The 17,634-nt window shown below is 47.6% G+C and overlaps 1 protein-coding gene across 5 annotated transcripts in view; it reads right to left on the bottom strand.

Moving 5' to 3' along the window:
* Positions 1-17,634, bottom strand: part of AP2B1 (adaptor related protein complex 2 subunit beta 1) — a 102,402-nt gene that overhangs the window by 46,326 nt on the left and 38,442 nt on the right. For all 5 annotated transcript variants that reach the window (XM_054008037.1, XM_054008036.1, XM_054008039.1 and 2 more), the window contains exons 10-14: positions 14,938-15,053; positions 13,745-13,910; positions 11,791-11,889; positions 8,985-9,244; positions 4,856-5,048 (exon numbers count right to left, since the gene is read on the bottom strand). In XM_054008037.1, the coding sequence (XP_053864012.1) occupies positions 4,856-5,048; positions 8,985-9,244; positions 11,791-11,889; positions 13,745-13,910; positions 14,938-15,053 (834 nt within the window). The remainder of the gene's footprint in view (positions 1-4,855; positions 5,049-8,984; positions 9,245-11,790; positions 11,890-13,744; positions 13,911-14,937; positions 15,054-17,634) is intronic.

Here is a 17,634-nt window from a genome sequence, read left to right on the forward strand (position 1 = left end):
CAGGTAAGTTTAAATTACTTGCTCAAGGTCACCAAGCAAGTCAGTTGCAGAGCCCGGAACAGATCCGAGCACCCAAGGACCGACTCCTAGTCCAGGGTTTTAACCGTTAGATGAGGTTCCTGCTCTAACAGAGCCAAAATACAGACAAAGCTAGAACCATTAAGGCAAGTAATTAGAGCAGATGTGTGTAAAATAATAACACGGTTTAACTCTTTAAAACTAAATTACTGACGAGGGGCTCTGGGGACTAATGGGCAGGCCTCTATCATTTAAAAAAGAAGAACAAAGCTGTTTTTTTTGAAGGAACACAGTCATCTGAAACTAGCCAGCCGGGTATGCACATAATGCCAGGCGCCCCGAATTTCCCAGCTGCAAAGCACAGATGGGGCATGGATGGGCAGAGGACTGTTGATGCCGAAGGACTGGTAACATCAGAGGCTCAATTCAGTGGCTGCTGGTAACCAGCATTTGTGATCTGCCAGTGCAGAGGAGCGTGGGCAACAAGCGTAGAGCAGAACACGATGCCGCTTCCAAGGGTGGCAGGCAAACCGGTGGCACCACAGGCATGGGTCACACAAAACCCAACAGCGTTAACATCACCTCGCAGAAAACCTTGGGGCTCCAGGAGGCTGAGTCATTCATTTAGAGATCACCTCTGCCGCCAAGTGAGACTGAGCGGCATTGAGTCCAATCACATCATAAAGCTGAGCGGATGCACCTGAAACGGACTCTCGCCCAAGTCTGCCAAGACATGGCGCTTCAGGAAGAGACTGCAGGAAGTCTGTACATTCAGTGTTTATTACGCAGCTCTAGAATTCTGGGCATCAATCAGTATGACTGGCTGCCAGTCTTCTGCCAATAACTTTGTGGTAGATGGGCCATTAGAAAATTCTTTACCTAATAGACAAGTCGTCCATTTCAACAGGTTTACTGCCCTGGTGGTGAAAAGTGACTCGTCACGTAACAGCTCCTGTTCAATGAAGAGGATCACATTGCCTATCATGTCTTGTTGCTTGTTTGTTCAACAAGAACATCTGACATTAGGCAGGTTTTCAAAGCAAAACCGTAACACAGGAATGATTCGTAAGGATTAACGACTATCATTACAGTCACAGTATCCAAGCTCTGTCTTACCAAGGGCCTCGTTAGCAAACAGCCAGGAACTGGAAGACTGCATGTGATTTGCACAGAGTGCAGCCAGTAAAACCTAAGTTTCCTGCCTCCCAGCGCTGGCTCTAATCACCAGAAGATGGCTACCCTGAATTGTAAACAGCTCACATCGGGTTCATGGGATAAACTTTGGCTGCTCCTCTGTTACAGACCCGGTATTTAATTTATGTTTTTCATTTATAACATGCCCTGAGCACACTCCCTCTGCATATGGGCAACACTATAGCTATATCTCCATGTTGCTCTGTTACACAGTAACTCGCTATTTAGATAAAATACGAGTTATTTGCTAAAGAAATTAACCTATCAAATGGCTGGAAGTCTCACATGCCATAAGAGACCAGGCCTGGCAAAGCTGAGGGAGGAATTCAATGAAGTGCACAGGATTAATTTGCTGTGTATCAAGTTTTGCACAATCTTGTCACCATTCAAGTGCCTGGAAAAGAAATCAATCTGTTAAAAAAAATTAAAACATAAATGATAATTTGCAGTGAAACTTGCTCATCGGGCTGTTTCTTCTCTGCATCAATCTTGCTGGGTCTTTCGTGTCTTGTTTTTCTGCACACTGAACATATCCCTCTGAAGTAAAACACCTCTCTGTAGAAAGCCTGCATTTGGTGAAGGCGCTATTTCTGTAATGGGCAATGCTTGAGAGCAGCATTTTTACCTACTCAGATTAATGCCCGGCACCTTGACTGAAGAAAAGACTTATTTAGCTGAGGGATTCTGCCAGCAGTCTGAAATAAAAGATGTCCCGTTCTAGTCATTCAATTACCAGTGCATTCTCATTAATCACAGCCACGGAGATGGGTTTCACCATATACGAGATTGGACGTTTGCTGGGCCATTTCTCTCCACAATGATCAAGAGGGGTTTGTAATATGTACAGAGCAGTTAACTTACAGACACGGAGCTGCTTGGGGCATTTAACCTCTGTCAGGCCACTGTCTACCCACTCTGCACCTCAGGCTGCAGGGCCTTGCTAAAGACATGTGGTATGGGCTGGATGTTTGTTGCATTCAAATAACCACCACTCCCATACCTTCCTCTGAAGCAAGGAGTCTACTGGTGGGGAGGGTCCGGGCAATTTCTAGAGAGAGGAAGGAAAAGCAGAGGGGACGAGGAAGCAGATGAAAACAGGAGGGGAGGTGGACAGAGGAGACTAACGGTAGGTTAGGGAGTGGAGTCTCACAAAAGGAGAGGTGCACGTGCGTGTCAGCTCAGGACCCACACAGTGGCTCTCTCTCTAGGCAGCAAGGACTGAGTGGCACGACTGCAGCATGAGTTGAGGAAAGAAACGTCGTTCACGTCACTCTTTAGTATCCCTTCCCACAGCACAGACTGACCCCACAGAGCCATATTCAAATGTCCTTGGCAACTGGGAGAATACAACGAAGGTCCCTGGAAGAGCCCTAAAACAATGAAGAGGGAGACTCAAAGCAGGGAGAGAGACAGATTGCAACGTCAGGGTGAGGAAGAGAAACAAAATTCCAGGGGGACGTATGGATGGCAGAGGGAAGAAAAGTAATAACTGAGGAAGATGAGGTAGGAGATTCATTTTGGATCCCAAACTCATTATTAAACAGCATGAGCAGCCAAAAGGACCTCCCCTTTGCCCACGGCCCCGTTGCCATGTGATGATCCCTGGTTATGAGGCGGGGGATGGAAGTCTCTCCCTCCCGGAGACTCAATTCAACCCCAGTTTGGGTCGTTAAACTCGGACGTCCCATACACACGTACCGGTACCTACACACACACAGCACGTGCTCTGTCTCTCACATCCAAAGCAACACGCAGACAGAAACAGGTTAGTTTACGGAAAGACGAGCAGTGAGGGAAGCCTGGGATATACAAGGAGGAGAGTCACTTGTACATATCCCAGAGAGGGAGAAAACACAACAGGGACATTAGCTGCAGCGGCACATCACTAGTAAGCGTTTGGGGGAAGCTCCATCCGAAAGGTCGCTCTAGCACCGTGTCTGTAACTCATGCAGGCGACCATTTTGTTTCCCTTGAAGTCTGAAACAGGGTGACCACTCTGCCGATACACGGCATTTTGTTAGAGGACACTGCATAGCCCCAAGGATTTACTTTAACAGAAGCAAAACATGAAACAAGTGACAAGACTCTAGAGACTTCCTGCTCCAACATTTGTGATTCCAAATGGGTCCCTATGTTAACATCTCCAACACCAACACTTATAGGAATCTTTTCCCAAAATCTATTCTAATTAGGTCGTTATACTGCACCCATCTCTATGGTATCTGAGCCCAAACAATAACAAAGAAGCTGGGTGCACTGCACGCACAGCACTAGAACTCTAGCTCTTATACAGTGCTTTCCATCAGTACAGCATTATTCCCATTTTACAGATAGGGAAACTAAGGCAAAGACAGAGGGGAAGTGACTTGCCCAAAGTCACCCAGCAGGCCAGTGGCAGGAATAGAACCCAGGTCTCCTGCGTCCCAGTCCAGTACTCTGCCCACGAGGTCATACTGCAATACAGAGGGATTTGTGTCGCTCTTTGGAGCTGCCGCGGGTGGCACTGTTTCGTGGAAGGTTTGGATGCAATTCAAGAAGTTGAGATTTTTAGTTTCTGGTCATTCTTGCAAAGTGTGGCACTAGGCTTCCTCAGAATTCCAGCCTGCCTTCTCCACTGGTGTGAAGTGCAGACACACAAACCTCTGCTCCGCCCGCGTGGAGACAAAGAGCTCAGGCTGACACATCTGACCTCTGCCAGCTATTAAAGGTCACTGGGTTTCCAGTTCATTAGCCAGTGAAATGCTAGGACTGGATGTGTGTGTTTAATGACCGTTTTACTAAGATTACTAGAGCGAATGGAGCATTTGGTTGCATCAGGGTCCATTCAAGTGCATGTCAAACCTCCCACTTCTAACCCGTCTCATGTTAGAAGGCGGATGACACAGTGCTAAAGGCTAAGCGTGTTGCTGTTTGTTACTGCATGGCTGTCACAGGTTGAGGACCACCCCACCCTGCTCTCTCTCCATAATCATTCTCATTACAGCTTCTGCCCAGCTTCCCTCCCTGGAGTGGAGACATCGTGTATTTACTTTTGCTCTGGAGTTTGACCCTTTTAGTATTTGAATATCACCTTGCGAGCAGCTCTGGAGAAAGGGAGAACTAGGCAGAGCAGTGGAGTGCTTCTCCTGGCCTACCCGCAATTAACATGTCACCGATACTAAACCAAGACATGCTCTGGGGAATACACAAACAGGATGATGTAAGGCTGGTATAGCTGCATACAGCAGGCCATAAAGATGGACCTTTTAACAGGATTCACTGAAACTGGAGGGCAACACAAAGACCCTTTTGAAGAGGAGCCAGGGTATTTTAAAAAGCACTGGTCCTTGTAAAAGGTCCTTGCAAAATAAAAGCAACTCCTTAGTCCCCCTTCCCAGTCAGAGCACGCATGAAACACACCTACCAACGTACAGCGGTACAGGTGACAGCATCCCTTTTACTAAGGGAAGAATCTGGCAGCAAACCGGCCTGGAAGTAAAAATGGCCAAGTGTTCTGGGCCTTTCTGATTTGCCTTTGGGCTCAGGGCGGCAAGCACCAAGGAGAGTGAATAACCAAGATCTTGCCACCGGCACAGACCATGAATGGTTCCTCCAGTGGTTCGTTATTTCCTACCAGCTGAAAGTGAGTAGAGACAGTGCTTACCAAGCTGTCCAGCCCGCCTCCCAGGAGATCCACAGCACCCATCTGCATGGAGGATACTTGGGGTACATTCACTGGGGGGCCCAGGTCAAGGTTCAGAAGGTCACCCAGAAGGTCACCCTGCGATGGAATAACCTGAGGCTGCTCCAAGTTTGTAGTGGTAGTGGTTCCCACCGGGCTGTCTCCCGCATCAGTGCTGCAAGGGGAGAGAAGCACAATGAATAAAGGAGAATGGTTAATCACCTTTGTTACTGGCTTTGGAGCACCAGAGAGAAAACAAGTCAGAAACAGGTGACCCATGAACAGTAGCCAAACAGTTCAAAGTAACAGTGTTCCAAATGGACAACTGACAAACCAATTCTGTTACAACCCCAATCGGAGGTGACAAAACTGGAGCTTCAGTACATGTCTGACCAGTGGAAGGTCCTCAGATCTCAGAGCAAGTCCCACAACTCAAGAAGAGGGAAATTTCAGAGGTAAAAATCAGACAGGAACCTCAGATTCAGCACAGCTGTTATTGGGAGAAGTGGCCACAAACTCCTTCAAAATAGGAGCCATGAATAAAACACAAACTAAAACATAATAAAGATTTGCCCTACTGAGAGGGATTCTATGGGAGATTAATATGATCCTGTCTACTGGGCCTATGAAGGAATGTACAACCTTGGGGAAAAATGCACAGGTTTCGCTACGGAGGAAGCTTATTATTCTAGTGGGGACTACCAAGTAAGTTTCCTTAGAGGTCTGTCACTCTAGTTGCCCAAGGACCCAATGAGAAATTTACAAGAAAGATAATGCAGATCAATTCAGCTGATGTTAAAACACAATAAAATATGCTCAGAACATCTCCCCACACTGGACTTTCTCCTTAAAAGCTTTTTGTCCATAACTTGGGATTTTCCTACGAGACTCAAAGGAGTAAAGAATGACATGTTTATTAAGGACATGGATACATGCTATAATGCTGGTTTTTATTGCCCTGGGACTACAGCAAGAGGGTTACATTTTCCAAAACTGCCACCTGAATTAATAATTTGGGCTTTCCCAGGACAACAGCATAACTCCAGGGTCCTGTGCCCTAATCTAACCAGTCCCTTCTCTAGCCTTCTCTGCTTTTGCCACTCCCACAGCAGAACAGCAGCAAGCGCTTGTTGGAGCACAGGTGACTGTCTACCTTTGCAGACAGAAACCTCCCACCCACGTCTCCCACCTGCAGTGGCGTAGAGAGGAGATGGTGCAACAGTGTGGACAAATCCCTGGAAGCTAGAGAGCGGGTGATGCTCCACCTGAGTTGTGCACAACTCCCTCTTCCGAGCTGCTCCTCTGGCCCTCAGTATTTCCTCCACGAGGTCCTACAGGTAACCCCTTTGGTACATATGCGGGAGCATGACCAGAAACAGCTGACCAGCTGTGGCTGGGTGCTGGGACACAGATAAATGCCAGCACAGTGCTTTGTTTATGTGACAATACACTCCCTAATACATGCAATACCCTTCACGCTGCTGACACCAACTATTACTAATTTCTCATAGGACTATGCCCACAGGTCTCATAGGACTTAACCAGCTATTTCTGCCCACCAATCAAGACAATGGGGGCACGGTAACCCTCATAACATGACACAATACAGACCTCTGCACAGCTCATTCCACTCCTCCTCAATGTCACTATGCAGTTTGAGAGGGGAAAAAAAAATCATTAACTTAAGCTGGTGGCAAACAGCCTTGCTAAGGGGTCCTGCTTCGAAAAGGCGTTATTCATAGCATAAAAGAAACCAAGATCCCACCCAAGCTACTGGGTGAAAAGCTAAGCCACTATCTTCCACTAGGCAACCTTAGCTTGCCGTATGCAAATGAACAGACTTCCCAGTGTCGTCAGCATTAGGAAAACGCGAGTCAGTTTTCTAGCATTCAGTAAGAGGACACCCTGTGCGCATGAATTCACTCTCCCCACAGCAGTGCCCCCGACAGGCTGCTTATCATGAAGCCATGATTGAAGGCGGTAATTGGGCTCACAGCAGCAATGCTGCACAGGAGGCCGTTGCATGAGCTTGATCAATCTGTCCTTCGTCTGGGAGTAAGGAGGATCGTTAGAGTCAGGGCCGGCTCCAGGCACCAGCTTAACAAGCAGGTGCTTGGGGCGGCCACGGGAGAGGGGCGGCACCTGCGGCAATTCGGGGGCAGCAGGTCCCTCACTCCCTCTAAGAGCAAAGGACCTGCCGCTGAACTGCCGTCGCCGATCATGGCCTTTTTTTTTTTTTTTTTTCTCCTCCAATTGCCGCCGCCGATCGCGGCTTTTTTTGTTTCTTTGTTTGGGGCGGCAGAAATGCTGGAGCCGGCCCTGGTTAGAGTAATGGACTCTCTGTTAGGCTGACCTCAAGCAGAGGAAACATGGCTTGCCATGGAACGCCAGCACTCGCTTTTAATTTATGAAGGATGCCGGAGCCCGGCATCAGAATTTAAGGGATTTCTTAAAATTTTCATTTCCCGCTCTTTTTTCCTACTGCTGCTGCTGCTGAAGCCAGAGCTGTTTTCGGCCCAGACAACAGGTCATTCAGTAGCAAACAATACCAGAGCAATGCAGAGATATAAAGCATAGCAACCTTGAAAGAGCAGAGTGGGTGGGCTGGGTGAGTAACAGCTGCCAGTGTCAAGTCAGATAAGCAATGTGCACTGGGAGCGGATAAAGATAGAGCTCTCGCTGACAAGTTGACTCGGTTAGACAAGTCAGCTTCTGCAATGATATGAAGAGCACTGCACAAGAGAGCTGGTCACACTGTGGATTTGAGCTGCTTATAGGATCAACACCTCCACTATTCTGGAGAGCCTGTGGGTGGGAATAGTACCTGAGCAGTGCAACCATAACTTCCCCTACCTCCTTGCACACTAGTACTGTACTATACATCAAAACACAGGTCTCCGAAATGGGCTTGTTACCGCAGGCCCTGGGGCAGTCCTGCCAGGTGATGTTTCATAACCAGGAAAAAGGCAATTCAACATCCCCAAGTCAGTCAAGTTACTGCTACTCTTAACAGCTAAAAGGGTTTCTGTATGCATGGAAGGATGGTGTTAGAAAACACCTATATAGACTTATCAGTAAGATGGCAAAAAAGTACAGCGCTCCAGAAGTCACTTCCCAGGTTTTCTGGTACACACTGCCGTGAAAAGTGAGCTTAGATCCCGTACCGCCTGTTGCAAGCAGATCTGCAACTGTAATTAATACAGTTCGCAAGCCGGAGTGCTCACCTGAGAGAGCAGCCATGGTAACAAAATGAGCAGCAATACAGCAAGAATCCCTGTGGATTGGTAACACTCACTGCTGGATTCCAGAGCATCAGACAATTTCTCAGGCTGCTATCCCAGGGTGGGCTTTTTTGGGTTTGTTCTTTAACTGTAGAGAAATGGTGTGATACCCAGGGAACAACCCAAACCATTTTGATTGTCACAGGGTATTTCAGGCTTTCCACCATAGTTCAGACATCGATCGGACCTCATTTGGCCCAGGCCAAGCTGCAGTGGTTGTGACCAATGGTTTTCTCCATGCTCCGTGCTTTCAAAGATTCCAAGATTCAGAGAGAGATCTTGGCTTTTTCTTCCCTGCTTTGCATTCCCCACAGCAGGAGAGGCCAATAGCGTAATTGGCGGTGCAAGAAGGGAGACACTTTCCACATGACAAAGGCCTCTAAGTCCCGCTTTCCCCCAAAAACCTTTCATACCATCACAGAAATGTACACCTCCCACTGGCTGTGTGCACAACTACTGGGTTTGGCTGGTGTGTTTCTCCTCCTGCCAGAGCTGCACCACTTGTTGAAAGCTCCAATTTGTCCAGCTCCTGTATCAGACCCTCCTCCCCGTGTGCTCTCAAAGAACTGTGTGAGCGTCTCTTTCCCCCTGCCCAATAGCTAACAGATTCATCTCTAGGATGCTTCCCATCTCCTTTGGTCTAGAAGTTCAGAGGCTACAACTATCACGGGACAGGCGCTGAGATGGCTCCACGAATGCTTTGTGGACATCTCTGCAACTGGAAAAAAAATCTAACTTTTGTAGCAGGCCCTTGTATCTTTTTAGTGGGCTTGTTTGGAGGAAAGAAAACAGCAGCCCTCTGACACCCTCCGCGGCTGCTCCCGGCTTACCTTCCATGGTGAATTGGCAAGTGCTTGCGATGGATTCCATGGCTGCCCTCAACAAAAGCGTTGGGTGGTTTGTGGTACACGGAAGCCAGTGACCCGATGTGGCAGATCAGCTCGTCCAGCAGAGTTGGCTCGATCAGGTCAGTCTCCTCAGAAATCAGAGGTTTTTCCGATAAGACCACTTCTTTGGCAGTCACGGGATCCGTGGAGAGAAGGCGCCAGTAGATATAGCCACGATCCCGCAGGTCCGGGTTGTCCGAATCCTGAGACAAAGCACTGCGTTACTCAAGGGGTTGAACAGGCTTGACCACTGTAACTATATCCTGCTTCTGCAGTAACCCTGCTTTCTTTCATTGAAACTACCCACTGGAAAAGCAGCCATGACACGGCTATAGATGCTATCGACAGACTGCTATTCTGTGGCAATCCCATCATCCTTCGTAATAAAAATTGCCGGGTCTGACCCCTTGCGCTCATTCCCAAACACAGCTAACCTATGTGGTCAGAGAGGAAAACCTTAGAACTTACATCTAATGGAATTTAAAAGGGATCAAGTCCTCGAGGTTACTCAGCACAGAAGTTGACGTCATGCTTTAGAACTGACCTCCTGTAAAGTATCACAATTTCATTTCAAATGTGATCTTCAAAACGTCCTGAAGGACACAGTCAAGACAGAAGGACAGGGGAAGGGGATCAAATTGACTCCTTCAGCCACATACTAATAGAATATGCATGATACTGTGCATCATGAAAGACAATGATCAGGGATTCCTGGAAATACGTCTTACCCAAGGACATTGGTGGAACAAGACACAACGCTACAGGATGGGACTGATTTGCCTTTAATCATCTACCTTTATATCGAGAGCGTTTTTATGCCAGAAAGGTCTCATTTATTCCTCCATTTAGTTCATAAAATATATACGAGAAGACACAAACTGAATCGATTGTTAGGGCTTTCTTCCGTTTTCCAGGACTCCAGCTGTCAACGTCTGTGTTTTATTGGAGATAATTCTTTCCTAGCATGAAATTGACATTCCTTTTTCTATTTTTTTTTTTTAAACTAAAAGCGCTGCTTAAAAAAAACAAAGCAAACAAATGGTGTCCGCTGATCACCCAGGCTGGAGTTTAGCAGCATAACGTCGATAAGTGCCTGTGAGTTTTCACCATAGAGCTTTGGCAATATGTCTAACTCTCTACGTGTCCTTATTCACCCACCCAACCAGCCTCCCCCTTTTCCAGTTGTGTGATCCCAGACCTCTGACTGGCAAAAAATCCCCCTCCCCCGCCAACTCAGAACTTTCTCAAGCAGGCAGTGGACAAGTGCCCATTTGTAATGAGATTGAGCTGGCTAAACTCATTAAACTTGCAGTGATCTAGAAGTGATCTCAGGTTTTCAGAGGTCAATTGCTAATGCCTCTCGAACTTTGGCACCTCGCCTGGTGAGCTGCTCAGCCAGATGGTGGACTTTTTTTAAACCCTTTTGATCTCAACCAGGGCCGGCTCCAGGCACCAGCCTTGTAAGCAGGTGCTTTGGGCGGCCGCTCCGGAGAGGGGCGGCACGTCCAGGTATTCGGCAGCAATTCGGCGGACGGTCCCTCACTCCCGCTGGGAGCAAAGGACCTCCTGCCGAATTGCCACCGCAGATCGCAATCGCAGCTTTTTTTTTTTGGCTGCTTGGGGCTGCCAAAACCCTGGAGCCGGCCCTGATCTCAACAAGAGATATTGATTCATCCTATACATGTAGTCACCTGCTTAAGGTCAAACAGGGCCTTTATGAGGGTAGATGAAGGAGGGAGTTTGAGGGGAAGATCACTTGCTCCAGACTGCCTTTAAATACATTCAGACTCAAGTCAGAATGCTTCTTCCGAAACAGCTTTCCCATAGCAAACAGAACCGTGGGATTTGAACCGGAATGGGGGGGGGGGGGGGAGGGGACACTCAGATTTTCCTCTCCACTTTCTTTTCCTACCCTGCCCGTGACAGACACGCAAAGACCAACGATATCTTCTAACCCGAGAAGAGAAACGTGCCCATTCTTTCACGCTAAAGTGAAAAACAGGGATCTCTACCTAGGAATCAGAGCTCAGAACACCACCACACTAAAGGGCCTATTGCTAGCAATGCCTTGTTATTCATATGAAAATACAATAAACCAGACTGAATCAACGTTTGTGAAAAATAAGTAGCCTATTATGACCCTAGGGTGCCTTTTAAGTGTTTTGTGACTCAGCCGAGTAGGTTTTGGGATCTGGGATATTAGCCCATCATTCAAACCGTCACCACAATTAGCACATTTCTGAGCAGCCTGGACCAAAAGAAATTCTCATTCTTGTGGGTTCAGAACTTGGCTTACTTTCTGCTGTAGCATCCATTAGTGAGGAAGGGTTTGCCACCAGTCCCATCTCTCCCTGCTCTTCCACCCAGCGTATGATTTTAGCCACAAACCATTTCCCCAGAGGAGGAAATTCTTTGGATTCTTACAGAACCCGCCCATCCTGTGCCTTACTTGCTAATGAAGAGAAAACACCAAGGCAGAAGTGAGGGCTGAGAAAGAATTAGGTAGCAGCTGAATGAGCATAAGAGAACTGATGCAGAGTGCTTTGCAAACTGGGTTACTGTAGATCAAAGCCCTCTTCCCTGAACAGGGAGAAATCAGATGTGCATGACGACATCCTTGAGTCTTGCCTCTTGGTGCACAAGACTGCCCTGGCATTGCCAAACTGGTACAACACCAAACTGCCTGCAACCACGGTGCACAGACAGCACGGCTTACCAGCACCTCGTCTCACTGAATGGCTTGGCTTACCTGCGTGGCCAGGCTCAGGACCTGCTGAACCAGCTCCTGCGTTTCTGAGGGCTTCTTTAAGAACAACTTCACTATAGCAGTCAGCAGGGTGAGCTGCACCTAAGATAAAGTAGGGACACAGCAAAGAGATTAAATGAGCATCACTGGCTGCCTCAACGTTGGGTTCAGCATGGGGGGTAGTGCATAGCTACTGGAGTCCCGTGTTGCATACCAAGATTGTGATGCTCGTTATAGTGTTTTAATGCCATGGCCGGCAACAAGCAGCTGCTAATAGTCAAACAAATGACATGCAAATGTGGGTGTTGCCTTCCCATGAAGCATGTTAGTGTCTTACCCAATGGGTTAGCAGCTCAAATTGGTTTTAGCAGCTTGTCCTTTGTAAGTCCATGTCACAAACCATGTATTCATTTCAGCAGCCACGTGAAACATGCTGTCAGGGCAGCAGTGATCCCAGTGCAGACTACCCTAGAGTTTACACCAGCACAATCTCTTAGTACCATGTGTGACAGGGGCAGGCCAGATGGCTATAGAGAGTGATAGAAGGTAGATACATTAGCCCCAGATTAAGCAGGTCCCTTTTCCCTGAGTAAGATAATGGGCTGCTCCAGAACAATCAGGAAGTTGCTGGAACCAATTAGGACAGGCTGGCTAATCAGGGCGCCTGGTTTAAAAGGACCTCACTTCTGTTAGTGAGGTATATGCAAGGAGCTGGGAGCAAGAGGCGCAAGGAGCGGAGAGTGAGAAGGTGTACGGCTGGAGGGTTGAGGAGTACAAGCGTTATCAGACATGAGGAGGAAGGGTCCTGGGGTGAGGCTAAAGAAGGTGTTAGGAGGAGGCCATGGAGAAGTAGCCCAGGGAGTTGTAGCTCTCAGGCAGCTGTTACAGGAGACACTGTAGACAGCTACAAAAACAACAAGGAGTCTGGTGGCACCTTAAAGACTAACAGATTTATTTGGGCATAAGCTTTCAATCCACAGGGCCCTGGGCTGGAACACAGAGTAGAGGGCAGGCCCGGGTTCCCCCTAACTCCCTATTGGCTATAAGAGGTTAACTGAGTGAATGACAGGTTTGAGCCACTGGCAGAAGTGGCCAAACTGAGGGCTGCCATGAATCTCTGAGGTGAGCAAACCCGCCAATAAGCACAGGACCCACCAAGGCAGAGGAGGAACTTTGTCACGCATGGCGAATGGGGCAGTTATTTTAAGACGTATCGGGCTAATGTACATCAGGTTTCTCCTCTGCCCAGAGCAAAATCCACCTATCTGATGCACTGATCAATATTCTAGGAAGAAGCAAAACAAACCTTTTAAATCATCCTCCAGAGAGCCAAGAAGGTCATTATTCCAGCCTCAGACTTAGGGTACCCCAGGCTGTTTAAACGTAACATATACGGCTGGTTGAAATTTTTCCACCAAAATTGTATGACGGAAAATTGGGTTTTTGGCTAACAAAGTGTCCCTCCAAAAAGTGTCTGCTTTCCACATAAAGGTTTGATTTTTGTCACAAAACCAACATTAAAAAAATGAAATAGGCTGATTTGGAGATGCTGCTGTAGTGCCTCATGGGAGTTGTAGTTCGGTTGCCTAACGTCCCCATTCTCCTTTATGGGCTGCACTCAGTGGCCAGACTGTATCTCCCACTGTGCATCAAACACCCTCCTAAAGAGGAGGGGACATGGGTGCATGATGGTAGATGCAGTCAGACAAGAGAAACTAGCCGACGGATGAGAATGGGAGCATGGGACACCCAAACTACGCGTCCCATGAGGCACAGCATCAGCATTCCCAAATCAAGAAGTGTTTTGATTTTTGAATTTTAGCCAAAAATATCAGTTTTCCGGGGGGGGAGGAAAGGGGGGGGGACATTTTTCCAACCAGCTCCACCAACCCAACAGTCTGCCACTTGTATAGACCGCACAAGAACCTGAGAGATGGGGCGATGAGCAGAGTTTTACCTGGGTGCTTTCATCATGGAAGCCCTCCAAAAAGCTCTCCAGCAGCTCATCCGCGTTGTCAATTCTCTCTGCGTATTCGCCCACTATCCAGATCATGGCAGCTCTAGCATCTGGCTCATCCAGGGAGTCGAGGTTCTCGCATAATGTGGCAATGATGCTCTCGTACCTGATTTACCAGAGCAGAGTCATTATCAAGGTCAAATCAAAGCATTACATAACTGTAGCCAACGCGCATCGGGCTGTTAACGGCAAAGCACCCTGACCCAAGCCAAAAGGACTTACATTTTTATGATCCACAAGAGACGCATAACAAGGAGATTAATTACCTCAAGGAAATATTCCTACACACTCCCCTTCCAAAGGAGAGTGTGTCAAAGGAGGTAGATTTCAAGGGCGCAAGAGCTTTGTAATTTTTTCCCCTCCTTGTAGCAAGGCTGTGCAAGAGAGAAACTCCAGGCACAGAGTTGCCTTCATTTCTCTCTTAAAAAAAAAAAAAAAAAAAAAGGATCTTTGATTCCACAGTTCAAATCAGCTGAATCACTTCCCTTGAGTCTGTATCAGATCCTGCATTTTCACTGGCTGGAAATTCTAATCTGTGTATGATGCACCCCCAGCCTCTAACGGGTTAGCTGGGACATGGCCATTGGCATGTGATCCTAGGTTTAATATTCTGTAAGCGCTTTCCCACGCTCTGCTGATTATCCTGATGGTGCCGAGGGCACCTACCCTGGCACTGAGGAGGTTAATCATTAGGACCAACTGATCCTGGAGACTCAGCTGAAAGATACTGATGCATTATGCCCTAGCTGAATGGACAAGAGCCCCTCGCACAAAAGAGCTAGAAGGGGGTACTGGCTCACCCTGTGATAACGCTAAGCGGTAGGAAAGCCCATACGCATTTCATTCAGTACCTCTGCCTGGAATCTCTTAAAGTGAAATGTGTTTATGAGCCTCCTACCCGTGCCAGTCATCCTGCCCATACACCAATAGTAAAATCAGACAGCAATCTGTTTGCAATCCACCATTAGAGTCCCTTTGTACCAGAGTCCGAATGGGTGCTGCTGTTCAGAGGGATGGCCGCCACATGCACGAAAATCAGTTATACTAACAATATGAGCTGCTAGCTAGGCTGTGCCAAGCAAAACCTACGTTGTTTTCCGTTACGACATGACACCTGCGGTACTTGCACGTACTTGTTGGGATACTTGCGGAAGATGTCCCTGATGACAACAATGGCCTCTTGGACAACGTAGTTGACCTTGGTTTGGATGAGGTCCAGCAGCGTGCTCACGCATCGCTCTGCGGATTGCTGAGGAGAGGAGAGACGCGGTACAGTCAGACGACAGCTGCAGTTCCAGACAAGCCAAAGAAACTGGACAGGCTGTGGTACACTTCCGCCCAGCACACTGCATGTAACTGGAGTGCAATGCACCAGGAGCAGGGGCAAGACAATGGGGCTGTACTTTAGCTACTCTCACAAGATAAAGGATGGTAACCAGTTCAGAACACGTGTATGGACTTCCGGAGCATGTTCCATATGGTGATCCATGCCTGTGTATTACAGGGAATTCAGCGCTTTACTCAATAGAAATATCAATTCTTTGACCCCCTACTCTTGCCAAAGGACAAAGTCATGGCTGAAATGATTCTGTACCAGCAGGTGGTTGGGTCTGCATACAGGCAGAAGTTATATGAATAGATACTATCTGCAGAGATACTTATGCTATCCCCTTGCTGGTTAATATATAGAACAGCCTACTACGTATGCACTGCAGGAGTTGCTTATCACTGTTCAGACGTGAGTGGGGTACTTGGACAGGGGCTGTGCATGTGTTGGCGGGGAGGGGAGAGAGGAAGTAAAAAGCCATCGCTAGGGCTGGGTTAGTAGCACAAAGCAAGCACCGCAAGGGCAGTGACAGACCCAGGACTGGAACGAGTTTGCTGGACCCTCATGAAGATTAGCTATTGCCAGGGCATCTTACTCAATAACTAGCTTCAAACCCCAGACTCGGACTCCATAAAAGTGGAACAACTGATCCCTAGAATGCTCTCCGTGCCATACGGAGACCCTGGAAACTAGAGCTGTATTCATTAGGAGAGAGGAGACAAAGGGATACCACAAAGCAGGATGCCACAAAAGAGCTAAGTGGCTCAGACACCAGAGGGCCTGAAATGAAGATAGCCAACTGGGCGCTAGTGGAGTGCATGTGATGCCTCATTACACAGCAGGTGATTAATGTGAGGAACAGATTGCTCAAGGCAGTACACAAGCAGCCCCCATAAATATACTCATAAAGCATTCAGTATAGGGTACAAACAGTACTTACTCCAGTGGATTTGCGATTTGAGTGAACGACACAATGTCAGAGCATTGGGGGAGGGTGGAAGAGGAACAAAAGGGGATTCAATCAGGAAAACTGGAAGCTCAGTTTGACAATGGGCATAAATCTCTAAAACAAACCTCAGCCTGACCTAAAGCCCTGACTTGGGCAAAGCAGAGAATGAGTCTCACCCATGCCATTTGCCTCAGTCCATCTCGGCATGCTTGTACTGAAAGCAGAAGACCTAGAAATTCCCAGTGACAGATACATGCTGAATACAAATCTCCTCTATTCACCACATTAGGTCTCCTTATTATTGCTCGATATGTACCACGCTATTAAGATGGCAGGGACAAAGCAATCTGAATTCTTGTAATTTAAAGGTGTCTGCCTTGATTACAGGCTGCTCCGATCTCTTCTCTCACTTGACAAAACATCATTTGAGGCCTGTCAACCAGAAGAGTCTCAGTGCAACCAATTTACAAATCTCATGCAGGCAGACCTGTGGGCTGTCTCTTCTGCACAAGGCTGTGCTTGGGGATCTCAGCAAGGCCCCAGGCCAAATACCATCTCTGCCAGCCAAGTAGCTATGCAGGATTGGGCTATTTCCCCCCACCCCTGTATTGCCTGCTGGTGGATGTGGGGCAGTTCCAAAGCTTCACTCTGTGGGAACAAAGACTTCTTCTATTTTTTACTATATGATCTTAAAGAGACATGGGTCAGACTTGGGAAGTTCTTCATTGTCCAAGCGCTGAGAAATGCAAAGAGTTAACAGGAAAAGCAAGTCAATGTTTGTAATTCTTTCCCGTTGAACACTGAAGTGCGATCTATTACACAGGGGACAACATTCATTGTTTAAATATGTGCAATTGATTTTTAGCGTGAGCCTCCCTTGAAAGGGAGCGGCCAGAAGGGGATTTGTTCAGGGAAGCAGTCCTCAAATCCCCATGGCAAGATGCACCCCCTCCTGTGGATGGTTAGCTATTTTTAAGATGGGCATTTCAGAGGTTCCTGCAGGTGGACACTTTACAAAAGAAAAAAAACATACATCCTTTATTAAACTGGCCAGTTATAGGAGCCAGCACTAAAGCAGACAGGGTATTCATCTGGGGGGGGATACAAGTGAGTTAAAAAAAACAACAACTGTGCTATATAGAAACCAAATGAAACCCAGTACAATTCTGCAGAGTCCTACAAACTGAACTATAGAGGTACTATGACTGCAAGGTTTGTTAAAATGCTGCTGGTTTCTTAGATTGGACCAAAGTCCACTAATAACATGACTCCCTTCTCCCTGCCTCCCCCCCGGTCCCTAGTGCTTGTTACTAACTGCAGCTCTGCTACTTTCATGCAGTCTCTTCTTAGTCCTCTCTCAGGTTTACGCCTTTGGAGCCATGTTGAGGCTTCATTTGTACTCCTCCGATCACAGCTGCGGCCGGCGTGCTTCCCTTTCGCCCTGCAGCTGAGACGCAAGCCTCCAAACCCTCGCCAGATACCGCAATTGCTCTAAGTCTCCAGTCACAGTAGATACAAATTTATTCCCAAGCCAACTCTTCTAGAAGAGACGCA

This window comes from Malaclemys terrapin, chromosome 18 (genome assembly GCF_027887155.1).
Source record: "Malaclemys terrapin pileata isolate rMalTer1 chromosome 18, rMalTer1.hap1, whole genome shotgun sequence".
Taxonomy (NCBI): domain Eukaryota; kingdom Metazoa; phylum Chordata; order Testudines; family Emydidae; genus Malaclemys; species Malaclemys terrapin.